The sequence below is a fragment of the Ranitomeya imitator genome, chromosome 1 (genome assembly GCF_032444005.1).
Source record: "Ranitomeya imitator isolate aRanImi1 chromosome 1, aRanImi1.pri, whole genome shotgun sequence".
Lineage (NCBI taxonomy): Eukaryota > Metazoa > Chordata > Amphibia > Anura > Dendrobatidae > Ranitomeya > Ranitomeya imitator.
In genome coordinates, this window is record NC_091282.1 from 1,117,802,434 (window position 1) to 1,117,825,749 (window position 23,316).

Below are 23,316 nucleotides of genomic sequence, written 5' to 3' on the forward strand. Positions count from 1 at the left end.
CATGAATCATGGGCAATTAACCTCTCTGATGCCGCTGTCAGTAGTGACAGCGACACAGAGGGATATCACGCAGGGACGGGGGCTCCCTGCGCTCTCCCACCAGAACAACCGCATTGTTCTGGTGTTCTGGAAGGAGTCCCCAGATCCAAGATGGCCGCGGGGCTCCTTCCGGGTCTGAAGTGAGGTGGCTAGCCAGCGCCTGCTCAGAGCATGCGCCGGAAAGCCTCCTGCACTGCCTGTCAGATCGCTGATCTGACACAGTGCTATGCAAAGTATCAGATCAGCAATCTGATCTAATATAGTGATGTCCCACCCTGGGACAATGTTAGAAAGTAAAAAAAAAATCCCCAAATAAAGAAAAAAAAATATTTCCCAATAAATCCATTTATTTATGTAAATAAAAAAAAACAATAAAAGTACACATATTTGGTATTGCCGCATCCGTAACGACCCGCTCTATAAAACTATCTCACTAGATAAACCACTTCAGTGAACACCACCAAAAAAAACCAGGCAAAAAACAACGCTTTATTATCATACCGGTGAACAAAAAGTGGAATAACAGGTGATCAAAAAGACGGATATAAATAAACATGGTACCGCTGAAAACGTCATCTTGCCCCACAAAAAAAAGCTGGCATACAGCATCATCAGCAAAAAAATAAAAAAGTTATAGCTCTCAGAATAAAGAGACGCAAAAACAATTATTTTTTATATAAAATAGTTTTTATGGTGTAAAAGCGCCAAAACATAAAAAAAAATATATAAATGAGGTATCGCTGTAATCATGAATAAGTAAATAAATAAATCCACGCAGAAAACCATATAGAAAACCCAAAAGCTTTTACTAGACAATTTATGTACAGATACCTACCACACATAAATATTACACTTCCCCTATTTTTATACAATAAATGCAAACACAATACACTATATCTCTATGCGATGCAACCTAAGCAAGAAACAGGCTATTGCACTGTAGTAGAGACTACGTATATGCTGCAGTTCAAGTGGCCATATAATATATAGTCTGAAGTCTTGGTGGGCCAGACTAGGAATGCCCAGTCACAATGAAAAAACAGGAGACTATGAGTCTAAGAAATTGAGAGATCTCTCATCTATAAGTGGAACACAGCGAGCAGAACAACGGAGAAAAAAGGGGGGGAGAAAAGAACAAAAGAAAAAATTTTGTGGAAACAAAATGAATCACTGTAACACCGCCCCGGCCGGTGGCGGGTGTTTCAAAGGATAGAAGCAGCAGCGTGGGACAGACGGGTTAGCCGGGTTGGAAACCCGCTGTACGAGCCTACTGTTACCTTAGATGGAGCTCATATACTGACGTGGAATTTTCTTCGGTATACCTCCACTGCAGACAATAATCGATCCTGGGCTGGTGGTGTAGTCACGGCTTCCAGGCGTTCACTGCTTCCTCGCGTCTGCGATCTTCGGAGCAGGACCTGCCGTGACGTAACCAGTCACATGGAGAGCGGAGTAACTTGGAGACTGAACGTTCAGTAGGTACGGGTCGCCTCGTAGACCAAAGTCCTACACGTTTCGGAAAGAACGCTTTCCTTCATCAGGGATGGTCCTTGGTAACCCGTATAGCGTATTTATAGAAAAAAAGTGGGGGTGGAGTTATACGGGTTACCAAGGACCATCCCTGATGAAGGAAAGCGTTGTTTCCGAAACGCGTAGGACTTTGGTCTACGAGGCGACCCGTACCTACTGAACGTTCAGTCTCCAAGTTACTCCGCTCTCCATGTGACTGGTTACGTCACGGCAGGTCCTGCTCCGAAGAACGCAGACGCGAGGAAGCAGTGAACGCCTGGAAGCCGTGACTACACCACCAGCCCAGGATCGATTATTGTCTGCAGTGGAGGTATACCGAAGAAAATCCCACATCAGTATATGAGCTCCATCTAAGTTAACAGTAGGCTCGTACAGCGGGTTTCCGACCCGGCTAACCCGTCTGTCCCACGCTGCTGCTTCTATCCTTTGAAACACCCGCCACCGGCCAGGGCGGTGTTACAGTGATTCATTTTGTTTCCACAAGATTTTTTCTTTTGTTCTTTTCTCCCCCCCCCTTTTTTCTCCGTTGTTCTGCTCGCTGTGTTCCACTTATAGATGAGAGATCTCTCAATTTTTTAGACTCATAGTCTCCTGTTTTTTCATTGTGACTGGGCATTCCTAGTCTGGCCCACCAAGACTTCAGACTATATATTATATGACCACTTGAACTGCAGCATATACGTAGTCTCTACTACAGTGCAATAGCCTGTTTCTTGCTTAGGTTACATCGCATAGAGATATAGTGTATTGTGTTTGCATTTATTGTATAAAAATAGGGGAAGTGTAATATTTATGTGTGGTAGGTATCTGTACATAAATTGTCTAGTAAAAGCTTTTGGGTTTTCTATATGGTTTTCTGCGCGGATTTATTCATTTATTCATTTATTTACACTTATTTATATATTTATTACGACAACGCAGTGGTCGTTGTCTTTATCCGCAGCATTATTCCATAGCTGGTCACTGAGCGCCACTGTATATATATATTTTTATCGCTGCAATCATACTGACCTGAAGAATAAAGCTGCTTTATCAATTTTACCACACATGGAACGGTATAAATGCCCCCCCTAAAAGAAATTCAGGAATTGCTGGTTTTTGTTCATTCTGCCTCACAAAAAATGGAATAAAAAGCGATCAAAAAATGTCATGTCCCCGAAAATGGTACCAATAAAAACGCCAACTCGTCCCGCAAAAAAACAGACCTCACATGACTCTGTGGGCCAAAATATGGATAAATTACAGCTCTCAAAATGTGGTGATGCAAAACTATTTTTTGCAATAAAAAGCATCTTTTACTGTGTGACGGCTGCCAATCATAATAACCTGCCAAAAAAAATACACTATAAAAGTAAATCAAACCCCCCTTCATCACCCCTATAGTTAGGAAAAAATAATAAAATTTTAAAAAATGTATTTATTTCCATTTTCCCATTAGGGTTAGGGTTAGGGTTGGGGCTAAAGTTAGGGTTGGGGTTAGGGCTAGGGTTAGAGTTAGGGTTAGGGCTAGGGTTAGGGTTAGGGCTAGGGTTAGGGTTAGGCCTAGGGTTAGGGCTAGGGTAAGGGCTAGGGTTAGGGTTTTGGTAAGGGTTGCAGTTAGGGTGGGGGTTAGGGTTAGGCTAGGGTCACATTGCGTTAGTGCAATCCGTTTAGCGCTAGCGCTAGCGGATTGCGCTAACGCAATGTTTTTAAAGGGTCGCGTTTCGGGGTCGCGTTAACGTCCCCGCTCTCGCAGATCCCCGATCTGCGAGAGCGGGGAACGGACCTCGGGCGCGCCGCGGACGCTGCAAGCAGCGTCCGAGGCGCGCTACAAAAGACCGGCGCGTCGCTAGCGCGTGCCGAAAATGACACACGCTAGCAATGCGCTGGTACATTGCGGGCAATGGGAGCGCTAACGGACGCGTTGCATGGCGTTAATTTCGCCGTGCAACGCTGTCCGTTAGCGCTCTGACCAAAACGCAATGTGACCCCAGCCTTAGGGTTGGGGTTAGGATTAGGGATGGGGCTAAAGTTAGGGTTGGGGTTAGGGTTGGGGCTAAAGTTAGGGTTAGGGTTGGGGCTAAAGTTAGGGTTTGGATTACATTTACGGTTGGGATTAGGGTTAGGGGTGTGGTTAGGGTTATGGTTGGGATTAAGGTTAGGGGTGTGTTTGGGTTAGGGTTTCAGTTAGAATTTGGGGGTTTCCACTGTTTAGGCACATCAGGGGTTCTCCAAACGCGACATGGCGTCCGATCTCAATTCCACCCAATTCTGCGTTGAAAAACTAGAACAGTGCTCCTTCCTTTCTGAGCTCTCCCGTGCGCCCAAACAGAGGTTTACCCCCACATATGGAGTATCAGCGTACTCAGGACAAATTGGACAACAAATTTTGGGGTCCAATTTCTCCTGTTACCCTTGGAAAAATACAAAACTGGGGGCTAAAAAATAATTTTTGTGGAAAAAAAAGGATTTTTTTATTTTCACGGCTCTGCGTTATAAACTGTAGTGAAACACTTGGGAGTTCAAAGTTCTCATAACACATCTAGATAAGTTCCTTGGGGTGTCTAGTTTTCAATATGGAGTCACTTGGGGCGGTGTCTACTGTTTAGCTACATCAGGGGCTCTGCAAATGCAATGTGACGCCGGCAGACCAATCCATCTAAGTCTGCATTTCAAACGGCGCTCCTTCCCTTCTGAGCTCTGCCATGCGCCCAAACAGTGTTTTCCCCCCACATATGGGGTGTCTGCATAATTAAGGACAATTTGGACAACAACTTTTGCAGTGCAATTTGTCCTGTTGCCCTTGGGAAAATAAAAATTTGGGGGTTAAAATATATTTTTTGTGGAAAAAAAATATTTTTTTATTTTCACAGCTCTGCGTTATAAACTGTAGTGAAACACTTGGGGGTTCAAAGTTCTCACAACACATCTAGATAAGTTCCTTGGGGGGGTTAGTTTCCAATATGGGGTCACTTGTGGGGGTTTTTCACTGTTTAGGTACATCAGGGGCTCTGCAAATGCAATGTGATGCCTGCAGACCAATCCAGTCTGCATTCCAAACAGCGCTCCTTCCCCTCCAAGCTCTGCCGTGCGCCCAAACAGTGGTTCCCCCCACATATGGGGTATCTGCGTACTCAGGACAAATTGTACAACAACTTTTGTGGTCCAATTTCTCCTGTTATACTTGGGAAAAAAATTGCGGGCTAAAAGATCATTTTGTGGAAAGAAAAAAAGATTTTTTAATTTTCACAGCTCTACATTCTAAACTTTAGTGAAACAATTGGGGGTTAAAAGTGCTCACCACCCATCTAGATAAGTTCCTTAGGGGGTCTTCTTTCCAAAATGGGGTCAATTGTGGGGGTTTCCACTGTTTAGGCACATCAGGGGCTCTCCAAACGCGACATGGGTTCTGATCTCAATTCCAGCCAATTTTGCATTGAAAAGTCAATTGGCGCTCCTTCCCTGCTGAGCTCTGCCATGCGCTCAAAGAGTGGCTTACCCCAATATATGGGGTATCAGGGTTATCAGGACAAATTGAACAACTTTTGGGGTCCAATTTGTCCAGTTACTCTTGGGAAAATAAAAAATTGGGGGCAAAAAATCATTTTTGTAAAAATAAAATCATTTTTTTAACGGCTCTACATTATAAACTTCTGTGAAGTACTTGGGGGTTCAAAGTGCTCACCACACATCTAGATTAGTTCCCTAAGAGGTCTACTTTCCAAAATGGTGTCACTTGTTTGGGGTTTCCACTGTTTAGGCACATAAGGGGCTCTCCAAACGCGACATGGCGTCCAATCTCAATTCCAGCCAATTTTGCAATGAAAAGTCAAACGGCGCTCCTTCCCTTCCAAGCTCTGCCATGCGCCCAAACAGTGGTTTACCCCAACACACGAGGTATCTGCGTACTCAGGACAAATTGCACAACAACTTTTGGTGTCCAATTTGTCCTGTAACCCTTGGGAAAATACAAAATTTTGGGCGAAAAATCATTTTTTGTGAAAAAAATATGATTTTTTTTTTTACGGCTCTACATTATTAACTTCTGTGAAGCACTTGGAGGTTCAAAGTGCTCACAACACATCTAGATTAGTTCCTTAGAGGGTCTACTTTCCAAAATGGTGTTAATTGTGGGGGCTTCCCACTGTTTAGGCACATCAGGGGCTCTCCAAACGCAACATGGTGTCCGATCTCAATTCCAGAAAATTTTGCATTGAAAAGTCAAATGGTGCTCCTTCCCTTCCGAGCTCTGCCATGTGCCCAAACAATGGTTTACCCCAACATATGGGGTATCGGCGGACTCAGGACAAATTGTGCAACAACTTTTGTGGTCCACTTTCTCCTGTTACCTTTGGTAAAATAAAACAAATTGGGTCTGAATTAAAAATATTGTAAAAAAAAGTTGCAAATTGTCTCTTCAGAGAGGAAGAGGACTAGAACTCTAGTGCCACCTATTGGAAGTAGCAATCCTAATAGTCAATGTCGACCCTTTAATGAGCCCTGTCACATGACTTAGGATAATAGCCAAACCAGAATCTCAATTTGCAGACACTGTGTTTCGGGGTACTGCCCCTCGTCAGTGCAAAGTGGAGATCTAGTTTGGCTGATTGAGATGCGTCTGACCGGGATCCAAGAAGTATCATTTCTCCTTCCAGAGAGAGACATGATAAGCATGTCGAGGTGAGGAGACTTAAAGCCGCAATGCTCCTCTGGGAAATATGCAAATTGTCTCTTCAGAGAGGAAGAGGACTTGAACTCTAGTGCCACCTATTGGAAGTAGGAATCCTAATAGTCAATGTCGACCCTTTAATGAGCCTTTGCAAATTGAGATTCTGGTTTGGCTATTATCCTAAGTCATGTGACAAGGCTCGTTAAGGGGTCAACATTAACTATTAGGATTGCTACTTCCAATAGGTGGCACTAGAGTTCTAGTCCTCTTCCTCGCTGAAGAGATAATTTGTATATTTCCCAGAGGAGCATTGCGGCTTTAAGTCTCCTCACCTCGACATGCTTATCATGTCACTCTCCGCAAGGAGAAATTATACTTCTTGGATCTCGGTAAAAAAAAGTTAAATGTTCAATTTTTTTTAAACATTTAAAAAATTCCTGTGAAGCACCTGAAGGGTTAATAAACCTTTTGAATGTGCTTTTGAGTACCTTGAGGGGTGCAGTTTTTAGAATGGTGTCACTTTTGGACATTTTCTGTCATATAGACCCCTCAAAGTCACTTCAAGTGTGAAGTGGTCCGTAAAAAATGGTTTTGCAACGTTTGTTGTAAAAATGAGAAATCCCTGGTCAATTTTTAACCCTTATAACTTCCTAACAAAAAAAATTATGTTTCCAAAATTGTGGTAATGTAAAGCAGACATGTGGATAATGTTATTTAGTAACTATTTTGTACGATATAACTCTCTAATTTAAGGGCATAAAAACTAAAAGTTTAAAAATTGCAAAATTTTCTAAATTTTCTCAAAATTTTCATTTTTTTTCACAAATAAACGCAAGTCAAATAGAAGAAATTTTACCACAATCATAAAGTACAATATGTCACAAGAAAACAAACTCAGAATCACCAGGATCCGTTGAAGCGTTTCAGAGTTATGACCTCATAAAGTGACAGTGGTCAGAATTGAAAAAATGGCCTTGTCAGGAAGTTGAAGGGGTTAATGTACTTTAAATTGTTTCAGATTTGTGAAGTGCACCACAAATTTGCTCCAAACCGTGATTTACAGACCAACCCTAAGAATGAAATAGACACATTTACTACATCATACGGGCTATATACACATGCATCCACCACCAAAGGGAAATTATTTTCCTAATTCAGACAAACACAGTTTCCACTTACCTACTGTAAGTATCGTAAATAGGGTTGAGCGACCTTTACTTTTATACGATCGGGTCGGGTTTCACGAAACCCGACTTTTTCAAAAGTCGGGTCGAGTGAAATCGGCCGATCCTATAAAAAAGTCAGGGTCGGGGTCGGCCGAAACTCGAAACCCAATGCAGTGCATTGGGTTTCCAATGGTTCCCAGGGTTTGAAGGAGCGGAAACTCTCCTTCAGGCCCTGGGATCCATATTTAAGTGTAAAATAAAGAATTAAAATAAAAAATATCGCTATACTTACCCTCTGACGCGCCCTGGTACTAACCGGGAACCTTCCTTCGAATCAGCGCTTGCAGGACCTTGCGGTGACGTCGCGGTCACGTCGCGGCTTGTGATTTGTCGCGCGAGCGGTCACATGGGCGGCCGCGCGACCAATCACAAGCCGCGATGTCACCGCGACGTCACCGCAAGGTCCTGCAAGCGCTGATTCGAAGGAAGGAAGGTTCCCGGTTAGTACCAGGGCGCGTCAGAGGGTAAGTATAGCGATATTTTTTATTTTAATTCTTTATTTTACATTAAATATGGATTCCAATACCGATTTCCGATATTGCAAACATATCGGAAATCGGGATCGGAATTCCGATACCACATTCAGAAGATCGCCGACTTCATGGCCGACCCCACACAGGGGTCGGGCCGGGTTTCATGAAACCCGACTTTGCCAAAAAGTCGGCGACTTCTGAAAGTGGCCGACCCGTTTCGCTCAACCCTAATCGTAAGTTCTTAACACTTTTCTTGAACTCTGTGAATATTGTATAATTGTTAATCTGACAGGTATTAAAGGTGAAAATGGTCAGAAAGGGGAAAAGGGTGATAAAGGGGAAAGAAATGAAACTGTAACACAAGGCGTTCCTACTAGAAACATAACTGCTTCTACACCAGTGGGTAAGTAATAAATTGTTTTCCTAATGAGTTGATTTTAGAATTTGTTTACATTGATGTTATGATTTCCTTTTCTACAAGATCCATCTCTAATAGATGCAGTCATGGCCAAAAGTGTTGCCACCCTTGAAATTGTTCCAACAAATTTAATATTTCTCCCAGAAAATAATTGAAATTACACATGTTTTTATATACACATGTTTATTTCCTTCGTGTGTTTTGGAACAGCACAAAAAAACTGAGAAAAAAGGCATAATTTCACACAAAACCCGAAAAAGGAGCCAGACAAAACTATTGGCAGCATTCCAAAATTGTGGGTAAACAACTGTGTTTCAAGCATGTGATGCTCGTTCAAACTCACCTATGAGAAGTAACAGGTGTGGGCAATATGAAAATCTCACCTGAAACCAGATAAAAAGGGGAGAAATTGGCACGGCACTGTAGCTAATCTTCCTGGATGTGGACGGCAGGGAACAATTGATGAAAGGTTGCAGCATAGGATAGTCTGGATGGTTGATAAGCAGCCCCAGTCAAGTTCTAAAGAAATTCAAGCTGCACTGCAAGCTCTGGGTGCATCAGTGTCAGTGCGAATTATCTGTCAACATTTGAATGAAATGATACGCTATGGCAGGAGACCCAGGAGGACGCCACTGTTGACACAGAGACCTAAAGTCTGCAAAAATGTATGTGAGCAAGCCAAAATCCTTCTGGTAAAGTGTTTTCTGCTTAGATGAGACCAAGATACAGCTTTTTGGCAAAGGACATCTGTCTACTGTTTACCGAAAACAGAAGAAGACCTACAGAGAGAGAGAGCACAATACATACAGTCAAATATGGCGAAAGTTCAAATATTTTTAGGGTTGTTTTGCTGTTTCTGGCATAGGGTGCCTTGACTGTGTGCAAGGCATGATGAAATCGGAAGATTACCAAAGGATTTTGGGTCGCAATGTAGTACCCAGTGTCAGAAAGCTGGGTTTGCATCTTAGGTCATAGGTCTTCCAGCAGAACAAAGACCCCAAACATACTTCAAGAAGCATACATAAATGGATGGAAACAAAGTGCTGGAGAGTACTGAAGTGGCCAACAATGAGTAAAGATCTAAATCCCATTGAACGCCTGCAGAGAGATCTTAAAATTGCTGTTGGGAAAAGGCACTTTTAAAACATAAGAGACCTGGAGAGATTTGCAAAAGATGAGTGATCAAAAATTCCAGTTGAGAGCTTTAAGAAGCTTTTTAATGGATAAAGGAAGCGATTGATTGCAGTTATTTATTCCAAAGGGTGTTCAACCAAATATTAACCCCTTACTGACATCGGGCGTAATAGTATGCCGATGTCAGTATCCCTCCCTTTGATGTGGTCTCCGGGGGTGAGCCCACATCTTTCTGGGGACATGTCAGTTGTTTTGAGCACCTGACATGTGCCTGCAGGAGACGCAAGTGGACTTGCGATCCACCAGCGGCTATTAACTAGATAAATGCCGCTGTCAAACGCTAATAGCGGCATTTAAATAGCACTTCTGGCAATCGTGCTGGAAATATGCACATGATGACCCAGGTCATGTGATCGCGGGTCACCAGTGTGTAGGCATGACAACCCGAGGTCTCCTGGAGACCTCTATGTTTCTCACTACTGGATTGCTGTGAGCGCCACCCAGTGGTCGGCGCTCATAGCAAGTCAGCAATTCTACTTTATAGAGGCGATCTGACCATCACCTCTATGTAGCAGAGCCGATCGAGTTGTGCCAGCTTCTAGTCTCCTATGAAGACTATTGAAGCATGGCAAAAGTTTAAAAAAGTGTTTAAAAATATAAAAAATAATACAAAAAATAACAGTTCAAATCAACCCCCTTTTGTCCCATTCAAAATAAAACAATAAAAATAAAATCAAACATACACATATTTGGTATTGCCGCATTCAGAATCACCTGATCTATCAATAAAAAAATATTAGCCTGATCGCTATATGGCATAGCGAGAAAAAAGTCAAAACGCCAGAATTACGTGTTTTTGGGTGCTGCGACATTGCATTAAAATGCAATAACGGGTGACCAAAAGATCATATCTGCACCAAAATGGTATAATTAAAAACATCAGCTCATCGCGCAAAAAATAAGCCCTCACCCAACCCAAGATCATGAAAAATTGGGACACTATAGGTATCATAAAATGGGGAATTTTTTTTTTTAGCAAAGTTTGGAATTTTTGTTCACCACTTAGATAAAAAAGAACCTAGACATGTTTGGTGTCTATGAACTCATAATGACCTGGAAAATCATAATGGCAGGTCAGTTTTAGCATTTAGCGAACCCAGCAAAAAAGCTAAACAAAAACCAGTGTGGGATTGCACTTTTTTTGCAATTTCACCGCACTTGTTTTTTTTTCCTGTTTTCTAGTACACGTCATGGTAAAACCAGTGATGTAATTCAAAAGTACAACTCATCCCGCAAAAAGTGAGCCTTCACATGGCCATATTAGCAGACAAATAAAAAAGTTATGACTCTGAGAAGAAGGGGAGCAAAAAACAAAAATGCAAAACTGAAAAAAAACTCGGGTCATGAAGGGGTTAAGCTGAGCGTACCAACAATTTTGTCCAGATAATTTTTGGAGTTTTGTGTGAAATTATGTCCAAGTTGACTTTTTTCTCTGTTTTTTTGTTCACACAAATGAAATAAACATGCACAGTTAGGTCCATATATATTTGGACAGAGACAACATTTTTCTAATTTTGGTTATAGATATTACCACAATGAATTTTAAACAAAACTATTCAGATGCAGTTGAAGTTCAGACTTTCAGCTTTCATTTGAGGGTATCCACATTAAAATTGGATAAAGAGTTTAGGAATTTCAGCTCCTTAACATGTGCCACCCTGTTTTTAAAGGCACCAAAAGTAATTGGACAATTGACTCCAAGGCTATTTCATGGACAGGTGTGGGCAATCCCTTTGTTATGTCATTCTCAATTAAGCAGATACAAGGATTGGAGCTGATTTGAGGTGTGGTGCTTGCATTTGGAAGGTTTAGCTATGAAGTAAACATGCGGTCAAAGGAGCTCTCCATGCAGGTGAAACAAGCCATCCTTAAGCTGCGAAAACAGAAAAAAAAACATCCGAGAAATTGCTACAATATTAGGAGTGGCAAAATGTACAGTTTGGTACATCCTGAGAAAGAAAGAAAGCACTGGTGAACTCATCAATGCAAAAAGACCTGGGCGCCCACGGAAGACAACAATGGTGGATGATCGCAGAATAATCTCCATGGTGAAGAGAAACCCCTTCACAACAGCCAACCAAGTGAACAACACTCTCCAGGAGGTCGGCGTATCAATATCCAAATCTACCATAAAGTGAAGACTGCATGAAAGTAAATACAGAGGGTTCACTGCACGGTGCAAGCCACTCATAAGCATCAAGAATAAAAAGGCTAGACTGGACTATGCTAAAAAAATCTAAAAAAGCCAGCACAGTTCTGGAAGAACATTCTTTGGACAGATGAAACCAAGATCAACCTTTACCAGAGTGATGGAAAGAGAAAAGTATGGCGAAGGCGTGGTACAGCTCATGATCCAAAGCATACCACATCATCTGTAAAACACGGTGGAGGCAGTGTGATGGCTTGTACATCCATGGCTGCCAGTGGCACTGGGTCACTAGTGTTTATTGATGATGTGACACAGAACAGAAGTAGCCAAATTAATTCTGAGGTATTCAAAGCCATACGGTGTGCTCAGTTTCAGCCAAATGCAGCCAAACTGATTGGTCGTCGTTTCATACTACAGATGGACAATGACTGAAAACATAAAGCCAAAGCAACCCAGGAGTTTATTAAAGCAAAGAAGTGGAATATTCTTGAATGGCCAAGTCAGTCACCTGATCTCAACCCAATTGAGCATGCATTTCACTTGTTAAAGACTAAACTTCAGACAGAAAGGCCCACAAACAAACAGCAACTGAAAACCTTCGCAGTGAAGGCCTGGCAGAGCATCAAAAAGGAGGAAACACGGCGTCTGATGATGTCCATGAGTTCAAGACTTTAGGCAATCATTGCAAACAAAGGTTTTTCAACCAAGTACTAAAAATGAACATTTTATTTAAAATTATTTTGTATATACTCGAGTATAAGCCGAGATTTTCAGTCCATTTTTTGGGGGCTGAAAGTCCCCCTCTCGGCTTATACTCGAGTCATACCCAGGGGTTGGCAGTGGAGGGGGAGTGGGGGCTGTCTAATTATACTCACCTACTCCTGGCAGGTCCCTGCACGTCTTTTCCTCGGCACTGACAGCTTCTTCCTGTACTGAGCGGTCACATGGTACCGCTCATTACAGTAATGAATATGCGGCTCCACCTCTTATAGAGGTGGAGCCGCATATTCATTACTGTAATGAGCGGTAACCACTCAGTACAAGAAGAAGCTGCCAGCGCCAGGGAACAGACGTGCAGGCACCGCGCCAGGAGCAGGTGTGTATAACGGGGAGGGGAGCGCTGGGTGATATTTACCTGCTCCTCGTTTTGGCACCGCTCCGTCTTTAGCAGTGACGCTCCGGTCAGAGGGCGCGGTGACGTGGTTAGTGCGCACCCTTTGCCTGAACGTCAGTGCAGGAGACACTGAAGATGGAGCGGCGCCAGAATGAGGAGCAGGTGAATATTGAAAATGCCGAGGGCCTGAGCGACGGAGAGGTGAGTATGTGATTTTTTTACTTTTTTATCGCAGCAACAGCAAATGGGGCAAGTGCCTGAAAGGAACATCTATGGGGCCATAATGTTTGTGCAGCATTATATGGGGCCATAACGTTTGTGCAGCACTATATGGGGCCATAACGTTTGTGCAGCACTGTATGGGGCCATAACGTTTGTGCAGGGCAAGTGTCTGTATGGGGCCATAACGTTTGTGCAGCACTATATGGGGCAAGTGTCTGTATGGGGCCATAATGTTTGTGCAGCACTATATGAGGCAAGTGTCTGTATGGGGCCATAACGTTTGTGCAGCACTATATGGGGCAAGTGTCTATATGGGGCAAGTGTCTGTATGGGGCCATGATCAACATTTGTGCAGCACTATATGGGGCAAATATCTTTATGGAGCATCCTTTGGTGCCATAATCAGCAATTGTGCAGCATTATATTGGGCAAATGTGTCTATGGGGCATCTTATGGGGCCATTATTAACCTTTATGCAGGATTATATGGGGCATATTTTAATATGGAGCATCTTATGGGGCCATCAAAAACTTTATGGAGCATTATATGGGGCTCCTGATTCAATATGGATATTCAAAAACACTTAACCTACTGATGTCTCAATTAATTTTACTTTTTTTGGTATCTATTTTTACTTTTGACATTTACTGGTAGCTGCTGCATTTCCCACCCTAGGCTTATACTCGAGTCATTAAGTTTTCCCAGTTTTTGTGGCAAAATTAGGGGGGTCGGCTTATACTCGGGTTGGTTTATACTCGAGTATATTCTGTAATCTGTCCAATTACTTTTGGTCCCTTTGAAAACAGGGTGGCACATGTTAAGGAGCGGAAACCCCTAAACCCTTCATCCAATTTTAATGTGGATACCCTCAAATAAAAGCTGATAGTCTGAACTTCAACTGCATCTGAATTGTTTTGTTTAAAATTCATTGTGGTAATGTCTATAACCAAAATGAGAAAAATGTTGTCTCTGTCCAAATATATATGGATGTAACTGTATATAACATAACGTTAAAATTTGAGAGTCCTCAGAGGTTGATACCTTTTAATGGCTAACTGTCCTGTCATTGGACAATAAAACTTTTATACTCCTTATCTATGAACTGTTACAATATTTACGGCCACTGCTGTTTCTCCCCTTCTCATAATGATTGTTCTGTTTCACTTTACTCTTCTTAACTTTTAATCCTGGGTCTTGTGTATAAATATATGATTCTTCAGATTTTGTGTTATTCTATGCCTGATGTGGAGACCTGAGTAGTCTGGAAAGCTTGCAATTTTTTTACCATCTTTTCAGTTAACCATTAGAAGGTATGAACCACTGATGATTTTCAAATTTTAATATTTTTCTATCTACTGACTAATACGGTACAAAGATATTTGTTTTTCCTGTATAACATAATGGATAAAATACTTATTTCTCAATGCAAAATGTAAATACATTTATATAATTTATACAATGTGGTTTTCCAGATTTTATGTTTGATATCCTATCTCTCAATGTTATACTACCCTTAAAATTATAGACTGTTCATGTCTTTGTCAGTGGGCAAACAAAATCAGCAAAGGATCAAATACTTATTTCCCCACTGTATACTTATGTGACTATATATGCTTATAAGCTAGAAATGTAGGTGTATTTGTATGAACATCTAATAAAGCAGATTATCTGGTACACAGATTACACAGATCCATATGTACGACTTGTTGGTGGGACAAAGCCTAATGAAGGAAGAGTTGAAGTTTATCACTATGGACAGTGGGGTACAGTATGTGATGATCATTTTGACTTACTGGATGGTAATGTGGTGTGCAGGATGCTGGGATATGGACAGTCTATTTACGTTGTCCCAAATAGATTTGGTTCAGGTAATTTTATGTTAAAATTTTTTTGTTCATTTGTTATTCTTATGATAATGTTTGTAAGACAAAAAATGTTTTTTTTTATCTGAACCCATCACTAGAGCAAACTTAAGATGGATTTATCTTCACTCAATGAAATATAATAAAATAATGATAATGATGCTTCTGCTTGGCTATAACTTGGTTGGTTAAATGGTATTTATATAGAATAAATAATGGCATTTATTTATTCTACTCATTTAGACAGCACCATTAATTACACAGCGCTTTACAGACTTTATTCCCATCTTCTTACCTTTCAGTTTTGTATCCCTTCTTCTTTTATTCTTTGTTTTCATTGCTCCATGCCAAGGGGGATCAACCAAAGACATGCATAGAGCTTACAAACTAGTGAGCTTGCAAGCACTGCTCTGAGGCCACTGGTGACACTGGAGAATGTGGTTTGTTCATAATTCCAGCTACTACTCTCCAGTCCCACTGTAATTTTTATGCTGTGGAAGTAGATCTGCAGTGTAGCAGCATTGTGAATGCAGCCAGTTTAGGCCAGTTACATGATGATGCTACTGGTCTGAACTGTCACCTAAGCAGGAGTGCATGACCACCCAGCAACCAGCAAGTCGGGAGGAAGACAAAGATGGGAAGATGGACCTAACCCTTTAAATCAGATAAAAAGATCACTAGTAACATCCATTATATAATGTATTAATCATTAAAATCTGTTTAATGCAAAAGACATTTGGTTAATAAATCTGTCAGGTTGCAACTAAAATTAAGTTCTGTTGCTCTGCAAATAGTTTTTAAAGTGACCCTCCAGTTAAAATGTACAATTTGACTGCACATGGCAAATGTATAGTTACCATACTTGGTGCCCTCTTAATGATCGTTTCTTCTGGTCCCCCTTTTTTTTCTTGATGAAATAGCCAGGAGAGTCCTTTGAAGTCACACACTCTCAACCACTGCATCCTGATGAACCAAAGCTGATGACATTGATATGGTGCCATCAAATTAGGATTTTAGGCCACGCTTAAAACTGTTGGTATTGGAAATTAATTGAATGGTCCTGGTAGTCCATTCCAACGAATTGGCGCAGCATGTGAGAGGTCTTGGAGATGGGAATGGGAGGTTCGGATTATTGAGGATTTTAGTTTTTAAGTCATTAGCAGGATACGGTTAGGGTGGTAGACTGAGACAATGGAGTAGACAGTATGGCCAGAATATGCGTGCCGTGTAGAGGAGACGGCCATTGTGCGAGGGTTGACTGTGTATACGAGCGTGAGTGTGTGTGTGAGTGCTATGTGCAGTATATGAGCAGTGTGTGAGTACTGTCTTTAATTTACAGCTAGTGTGTCATGGCTGTGTATGGTATGCAGCTAGTGTGTCAGGGCTGTGAGCAGCATACGGCCAGTGTGTCAGGGCTGTGAGCAGCATACGGCCAGTGTGTCAGGGCTGTGAGCAGCATACGGCCAGTGTGTCAGGGCTGTGAGCAGCATACGGCCAGTGCTGTCAGGGCTGTGAGCAGGATACGGCCAGTGTGTCAGGGCTGTGAGCAGCATACGGCCAGTGTGTCAGGGCTGTGAGCAGCATACGGCCAGTGTGTCAGGGCAGTGTGTGGTACACGGCTAATGTCTCTGGGCTGTGTGCGGTACATGAGCAGTGTGTGAGTGCTGTATGCAGTATATGAGCAGTATGTCAATGCTGTGTGCAGTTTACGGCCAGTGTGTCAGGGCTGTGTGCGATATACACCCAGTGTGTCAGGGCTCTGTGCGGTATACACCCAGTGTTTCAGGGTTGTGTGCAGTATATGTCACTGTGCTGGTAGCGGACGGATGTTGGCAGTTGTAAAGCAGCACAGCGCCATCAACTGTGTAGTAACTGCTGACAGGTACTCCATTTTGAATGAATGGAAGTGAATCTGCAATACTTTGCCATGTTCCCTGCACAGATGATGGAGCTGTGCTGCACTGCTCTGCAAAAGCGAACATCCAGCTGCCATTGTCACTGAGAATAGCTGATCAGTGCTGTTGACAGGTGTCAGAAGCCCATGGATCTGATATCATTAGGATAGATCATCAACCCTTTAATGAATTAGGCACATCATACTCCAGTGCTTTCTTCATTAAGGGGGTAGTCCACTACTCGGACAACCCCTTCTCAATTGCTACTATATATTCTGTTTCCCTTTGTAAAATAACATCTATACTCACCTCCAGTGTCAACTGTGATGGCACTGGCTCTCCTAGGGCACATGTGACGCTGTTATGCCGCATGAGCCCTGCAGTCAATCAGCAGTCATTTTCCTATCACTCCCTTCAGACAAAGCTGACATCAGAAAAAATTGATAGCTGCTGCTGTCCTCTGACTTCTCCAAAATTTCTATTTCATCTGAATGAGGTGATAGGGAAACTTATTGGCTGCAGGGCTCATGTGTCAAAACAACATCACACAAGTCCCGAAACACCCAATGCCATCACTGATGGGACACAAATAAGGAGGATTTGTGAATAATATGTACTGCTGGCATACCCTTATAATAGATCCAAGTCCAGACAGGCGGATATTCTTTAATCAGTCAACGCATTTCAAAGTGCTATAGACTTCTTCATCAGGACAAAATAAAGCATAGACTTACAACACAGTGCGGTTACATTTATAGTGGTAGGCGTTCAAATGATGTCACCAAATAGACACATGATGAAAACACGTGTCAAAGTTCATCAGAAAAAAACCCAAATAAGCTGGACCAAAGCTTAGAACAAGGATAAATTATCATCGCCACACAAATAAAGATCAAAGAATAGATCTACCCATAGCAAAACATTTTTGTATTCCTGACCACAACATCATGGACATGAAATTGGTGGTACTGAAAGTTAACTTCAAATCTCATAGACACAGAAGAGTGTGGGAAACAAACTTAGAATGACCTTTGACAGATTCATGACCTTTTGACAGATTTGAGCAGGAATGAATGTGTCTCATGTCTTTTTATATCAATTAAGCAATGTGCTAACCAGTTATCCTGGGGCATCACAACACTAGACTAGACCTCAGAGGACAATAAAGCTTTCACACTCCTTATCTAGGAACTGCTCCAATATTTACTGCCACAACTGTTTCACCCCTTTCCATACTGATAGATCTGCTTCATATCACTTGTCTCTTTACTGCACTATTCTATACCCTGTTGTGTATAAATATGTGATTCTTTAGTCTTTGCATCATATTATGCCTGATGAAGAGACATGAGTAGTCTGGAAATCTTGCTATTTGTTACCATCTTTACAGTTAGCCATGAAAATGTATCAACCACTGATGACTAGTGTTGAGTGATACCGTCTGATATTTGAAAGTATCGGTATCGGATGGTATCGTCCGATATCCGAAAAATATCAGATATCGCCGATACCGATATCCGATACCAATACAAGTCAATGGGACACAAATATCGGAAGGTATCCTCTATGGTTCCCATGGTCTGAAGGAGAAGAAACTCTCCTTCAGGCCCTGGGATCCATATTCATGTGTAAAATAAAGAATAAAAATAAAAAATATTGATATACTTACCCTCGGACGCGCCAGGGTTGTCACCGCTGCAACCGCCATGCTTCCCTTCTTAAGAATGAGCGCGTTAAGGACCTTCGATGACGTCGCGACTTGTGATTGGTCGCTGAGCGGTCATGTGACTGCTCACGCGACCAATCACAAGCCGCGACGTCATCGAAGGTCCTTAACGCGCTCATTCTTAGGAACGGAAGCATGGCGGTTGCAGCGGTGACAACCAGGGTGCGTCCGAGGGTAAGTATATCAATATTTTTTATTTTTATTCTTTATTTTACACATGAATTATAATCCGGATACCGATTCCCGATATCACAAAAATATCGGAACTCGGTATCGGAATTCTGATACCGCAAATATCGGCCGATACCCGATACTTGCGGTATCGGAATGCTCAACACTACTGATGACTCTCAAATTTCAATACTTTTCTATCTACTGGCTAACATCGTACAAGTATATATTTTTTCTGTACCCTATAAATGTGGAACATAACTTTTAGCTCAATGCACATTACTATCTGGGAGTCATCTTTAATAACTACTTCTGGTTTCGTCCTGTCTTGATCTCTTCGAGGCTCTTATTTCAATTATTGTTGAAGAGAAAGCTATGCGGGTCTGAAAAGACTTGGTGGTCATTGGTCAAAGAGGATGTGACATCATTTGACTGGCAAATGAAAAAATGAGAAAGGGGCTAGCAGATCAAATTTTGGGGGCAATTCAAATTTATACATGATCACAAGGGGCATTGCTGTGTGTTGTAAATCCACACAAAATGTTATGTAATGTTAAAAATATTAATGCAAAACAACTGAATAGGAAACTAGTTATTACAGGTCTTGTTACTGAAAAAATAACACTGGGACTGGTTTTGTTCATGCCTGTCTAAATAAGGGGGTGTGTTGTAATCAGAGGCACCTCATTCATTAAGAGGAACACGCCACATAATGTATCAGGCACATCTAAAAAGTAGTGTGCATCTTTATGCATCTTTCCTCAAATCTTACTGGCATAAGGTACACCACAGCCCATCATGAGTAAAAAGTGCTGTGGCTTCATACTCCCATTCCACCGAGTCTTTCTCCAGCTCTGCCCATTTTGGTTTAGCTGGACAAAACTAGCGTGAAAATGCCAAAAGCGGTTTACTCCAGAATTCTGGCATAATCACTTTGATGAATTGGGCCATGTGTCTGTTTCCCTTAGCCAAATTGGCACGTGTTAGCTAACTAGATAGCCCCATTGTAGACTAGAGCTCTACCCAAATTCTTTCCACTCAATAGCAAATCGCATTAGACTAACAAACGCTGCCGCACATTTTTTTTAAGTAACCCCCAATCAGCCACAGGGTCAGCCTCCATAGTTTGCATACCATATGATTGTTTGTGGAAATATTTTGATTTGCACTAGCTGATATGAATGCCGTGTTGTAATTTCCTTGCCTGAGTAACTGAATAACCGTTTCTTTTTACAGGATATGGCAGAATATGGATGGATGATGTTCAATGTCTTGGAACTGAAAGGTCTATCAAAGACTGTAAATTTAAAGGCTGGGGGTTAACAGACTGCACTCATCGAGAAGATGTTGGAGTCATATGCTCTGTATAAACATATATATCTTTTTTATCAACATTTATTTTTTGTTTTAGCAACTGATATAATTTCCAGTCAGTAATAGATAGATAGACTGCAAATTTACAAATTACAAATCGATGCTGACCAATTTACTGCATCAATATGCTTTTAAATGGTTACAGAGAAATGGTGCGGCAATGAAGTAATTGCACCTTCACTCATTATAAAATTTACAAAATTGGAGAAATTGCTAATTTTGTGTATAAATGTTTGTGAGGAGCTGTGATTTATGGTTGAAGAGTCAGAATGCATGGTATTAATTAATTAAACACAGACTTTGCATAACATTACATTTTTTTTTATCAAAATGCCACTTGAAAATGTTCTGATTTATTACTAATGTTCCATTGCAGCTATTTTCAGTTTTGGTCAATGTTGGCTCATTCATAAAATTTCTGTAAATGCTTGTCAAGTAATATAGAAAAAAAAACATTTTTTTCCAACTTGAATTGTTAATATCTTGTAGATAGAAGTGATTGGAAACCGAAGCACTGACGTTTTGTTTGCGCTCTTTCAGCTATAATCAGACAAAATTTTCTAATATAGAGGCAATTGGTATACTTGCATTTTTTTGTATTCTGTATGTTATGTAAAAAATAAAGCAATGCTTTTAAAACTGTTTTATTTCTGCAGCTTGCATGCATTAAAATACATTAAAAGCAGCTGAATGCTTAGCGTAAATAATGACAGTCCATCTAAGCTCAATTCAGATCATAACAAACTTAAACTGAGCCGTCAAAAAAACAGCATCCTGTAATGACACTTAAAGACACTGACTAACTTGGGCTACAGATGCAAAACTATTAAGTACATTTAATAGTTTAATTACAATTTTTTACATATTGCGTGCAAAGAAAATAAAAAAGATACAAAAGTGTACATAGCTTTAAAAAAAAGAATCTGTCAGCAGGATTTGATGATTCCCCTATTTACAGTATATGTAGCTATTTCAAACATAAAATCAGCTATACCATTATAGCTCCTCCATTACTGCGAGATCAGCATTTGAATTTTATACGCAAATGATACAGAAGATCTGAAGACTCTGTCACTCCAGCTCTATTCCCCAAGCAACACTGCCTCCTCATACTTGACTGACAACTTTTATGCTGTATGAGTTCAGGCAATGGAGCGTCAGTCAAGTATGTGGAGGCGGTGCTGGGCGGAGAATGGAGCTGGAGTGGCAGAGGTTTCAGATCTACAGCCTCATTTTCATATCAATTCAAACACTGATTTCTCAGTAATGGAGGAACAGACTGGCACTGTAAAGATATTGCTGGACTTGTCTGTGAAAGAGTTACAAGTGTATATAAATAGTTTGGAGGGTAAAATCCTGCTGACAGATTTCCTTTTAGTCTATGGTTGTGAGAAGGAAAGCAAGAAGTCACCAGTTATGACACAAAAGTTGAGCTTTAACCTTTACCAATCATTGGTTGTTTAAATGCCTGTTTACAGGCACTCCAAAAAAAACAATGCACACTGAGTGAATACATTGTTCAGTGCACATAGACTGCCATGGTTCTTGGCCATGGGAGTCCAGTTTATCCAGGATGATGCTGTGTTTTGAGAGTTTTGAGAGTTCATTGGGTGATTAGTAGCCTGTTTACACTTAAAAATTCTTGTTTCACAATATTTTGAAGAACACTCATTCACAATTATCTTGTAGTTTAAATTCAACTTAAATCCGATAAACATAAAATTACTGTATATGTAAAAATGTGAATCCACATTATAGACATATAATGAAGCAGAATGCAACAGTATTCCATCAGTGTTTGCACCAATATTTGCAATTACTGCTATTATTTCCTATTGGGAAAAATAGTTTTTTAGATTGTTAGATCCCGATGGAATCCTGATCATTGGGATCTGGCAGCCTAGAATCTCTACCAGTACGTCTTTGGGATGTGGGAGGAAACTGGAGTACTCATTTTCAGCCCTCTCTCTAGACTTCAATGAACATGTGAGCATATTCTATGTGCAAAATGGGTGGAAGTAGCAAATGCTGAGATTTAAAAAAAAACAGATGAAAAAATCTGGGCACGTAATTAACTCTATTAGTTTACATTTGCACTGTATTTCAAACTGGAAACAAAATGATTAAACACAGATTACAAAAGCAACAGTCTGAAGGAAGCTTAATAAATATATTTTAGTAGAAAAATGTAATAATTTAAAAATAAAATTAACATTTTCCTTCTAACCGCTACCATTTTGTTTGACCTCTATTTATACAATGTAGTTCCAATGTAAAAGGAAAATGCAGAGGCTCTAGCCGAAAAGTAAGATTTAATTTTTTCAAGCTTCACCAACCACTTAGTCATTGTCCTGGACTAATAGTTTTATAACAATTTGAAATCATTAAGCTATTTAATATCATTAGTAAAGCAAAATGCCTTTCAATGTTACCCAGGATTATAAAACACAGCAGTTAGATTAGAGTGAAATAATTTGAAAGCAGTGATTTGGCAAAACTTGTTACCTAGGATGTGCAATCCGACACAGCGGGGCAGCAGGCAACGCAATGAGTCCTTGAAAAGTCGGTGTTCAACAATTTAATTGTTTTACACATGTTGAAGCCAGGAAGCTGTTTTGTTATTATGGACAAAATGTATCTATCTTTTTACTTTGATTTAAGAAGCAAACAAAGCCATAGAAATGGAGTATGTTATACAGAACAAAACACGGGGACATGGCATTGTTCAAAGTAAAGTGAGGAGTTAGACATGGCTGAACAAGGAAGGATGAATCCAGCTCAAGAAGTCTTCATGATTAAGGGCGCTACAAGCAGCTGAAATGCGTAGATGGTTTCACCACTCTAAGATGAATGTTTACCATATTTCCTTTGGTTTGTACTTACTTGAATAAAAGAATACTGCTTATCCGCTTATCCATTGGGATGGATTCATCCTTCCTTGTTCATACTATTGTGTAGTGGTAGAATTGCTATCCGTGCTCCAAACTGCAGAGGATACTTTTCAATTTATTTTTTGTAATTTACTTGTAATTTTGTAATACTTTTGTAATTTAACTCACGCTTGCCGAAAGGGCACCAGAAATCCCGCCCATCGGTGACCCCCATCACATTTTATTTATTTAATTTACTCACTTATATGGCGACATTATTTCCACAGCTATTTACAAACATTACTGACACTATCCCCATTATGGCTGGCAGCCTAGAATCCCTACCAGTACGTCTTTGGAATGTGGGAGGAAACTGGAGTACTCATAGGAAACCCATGCAAACAG

General features: G+C 40.8%; 1 protein-coding gene across 2 annotated transcripts in view; it reads left to right on the top strand.

Moving 5' to 3' along the window:
* Positions 1 to 20,683, top strand: part of MSR1 (macrophage scavenger receptor 1) — a 95,137-nt gene extending 74,454 nt beyond the window's left edge. The window contains exons 8-10 of one of the 2 annotated variants that reach the window (XM_069744423.1): positions 8,209 to 8,319; positions 14,693 to 14,881; positions 19,904 to 20,683. In XM_069744423.1, the coding sequence (XP_069600524.1) occupies positions 8,209 to 8,319; positions 14,693 to 14,881; positions 19,904 to 20,037 (434 nt within the window). In that variant the 3' untranslated portion in view covers positions 20,038 to 20,683. The remainder of the gene's footprint in view (positions 1 to 8,208; positions 8,320 to 14,692; positions 14,882 to 19,903) is intronic. The other variant, XM_069744424.1, reaches the window with a different exon arrangement.
* Positions 20,684 to 23,316: the final 2,633 nt, after the last annotated feature.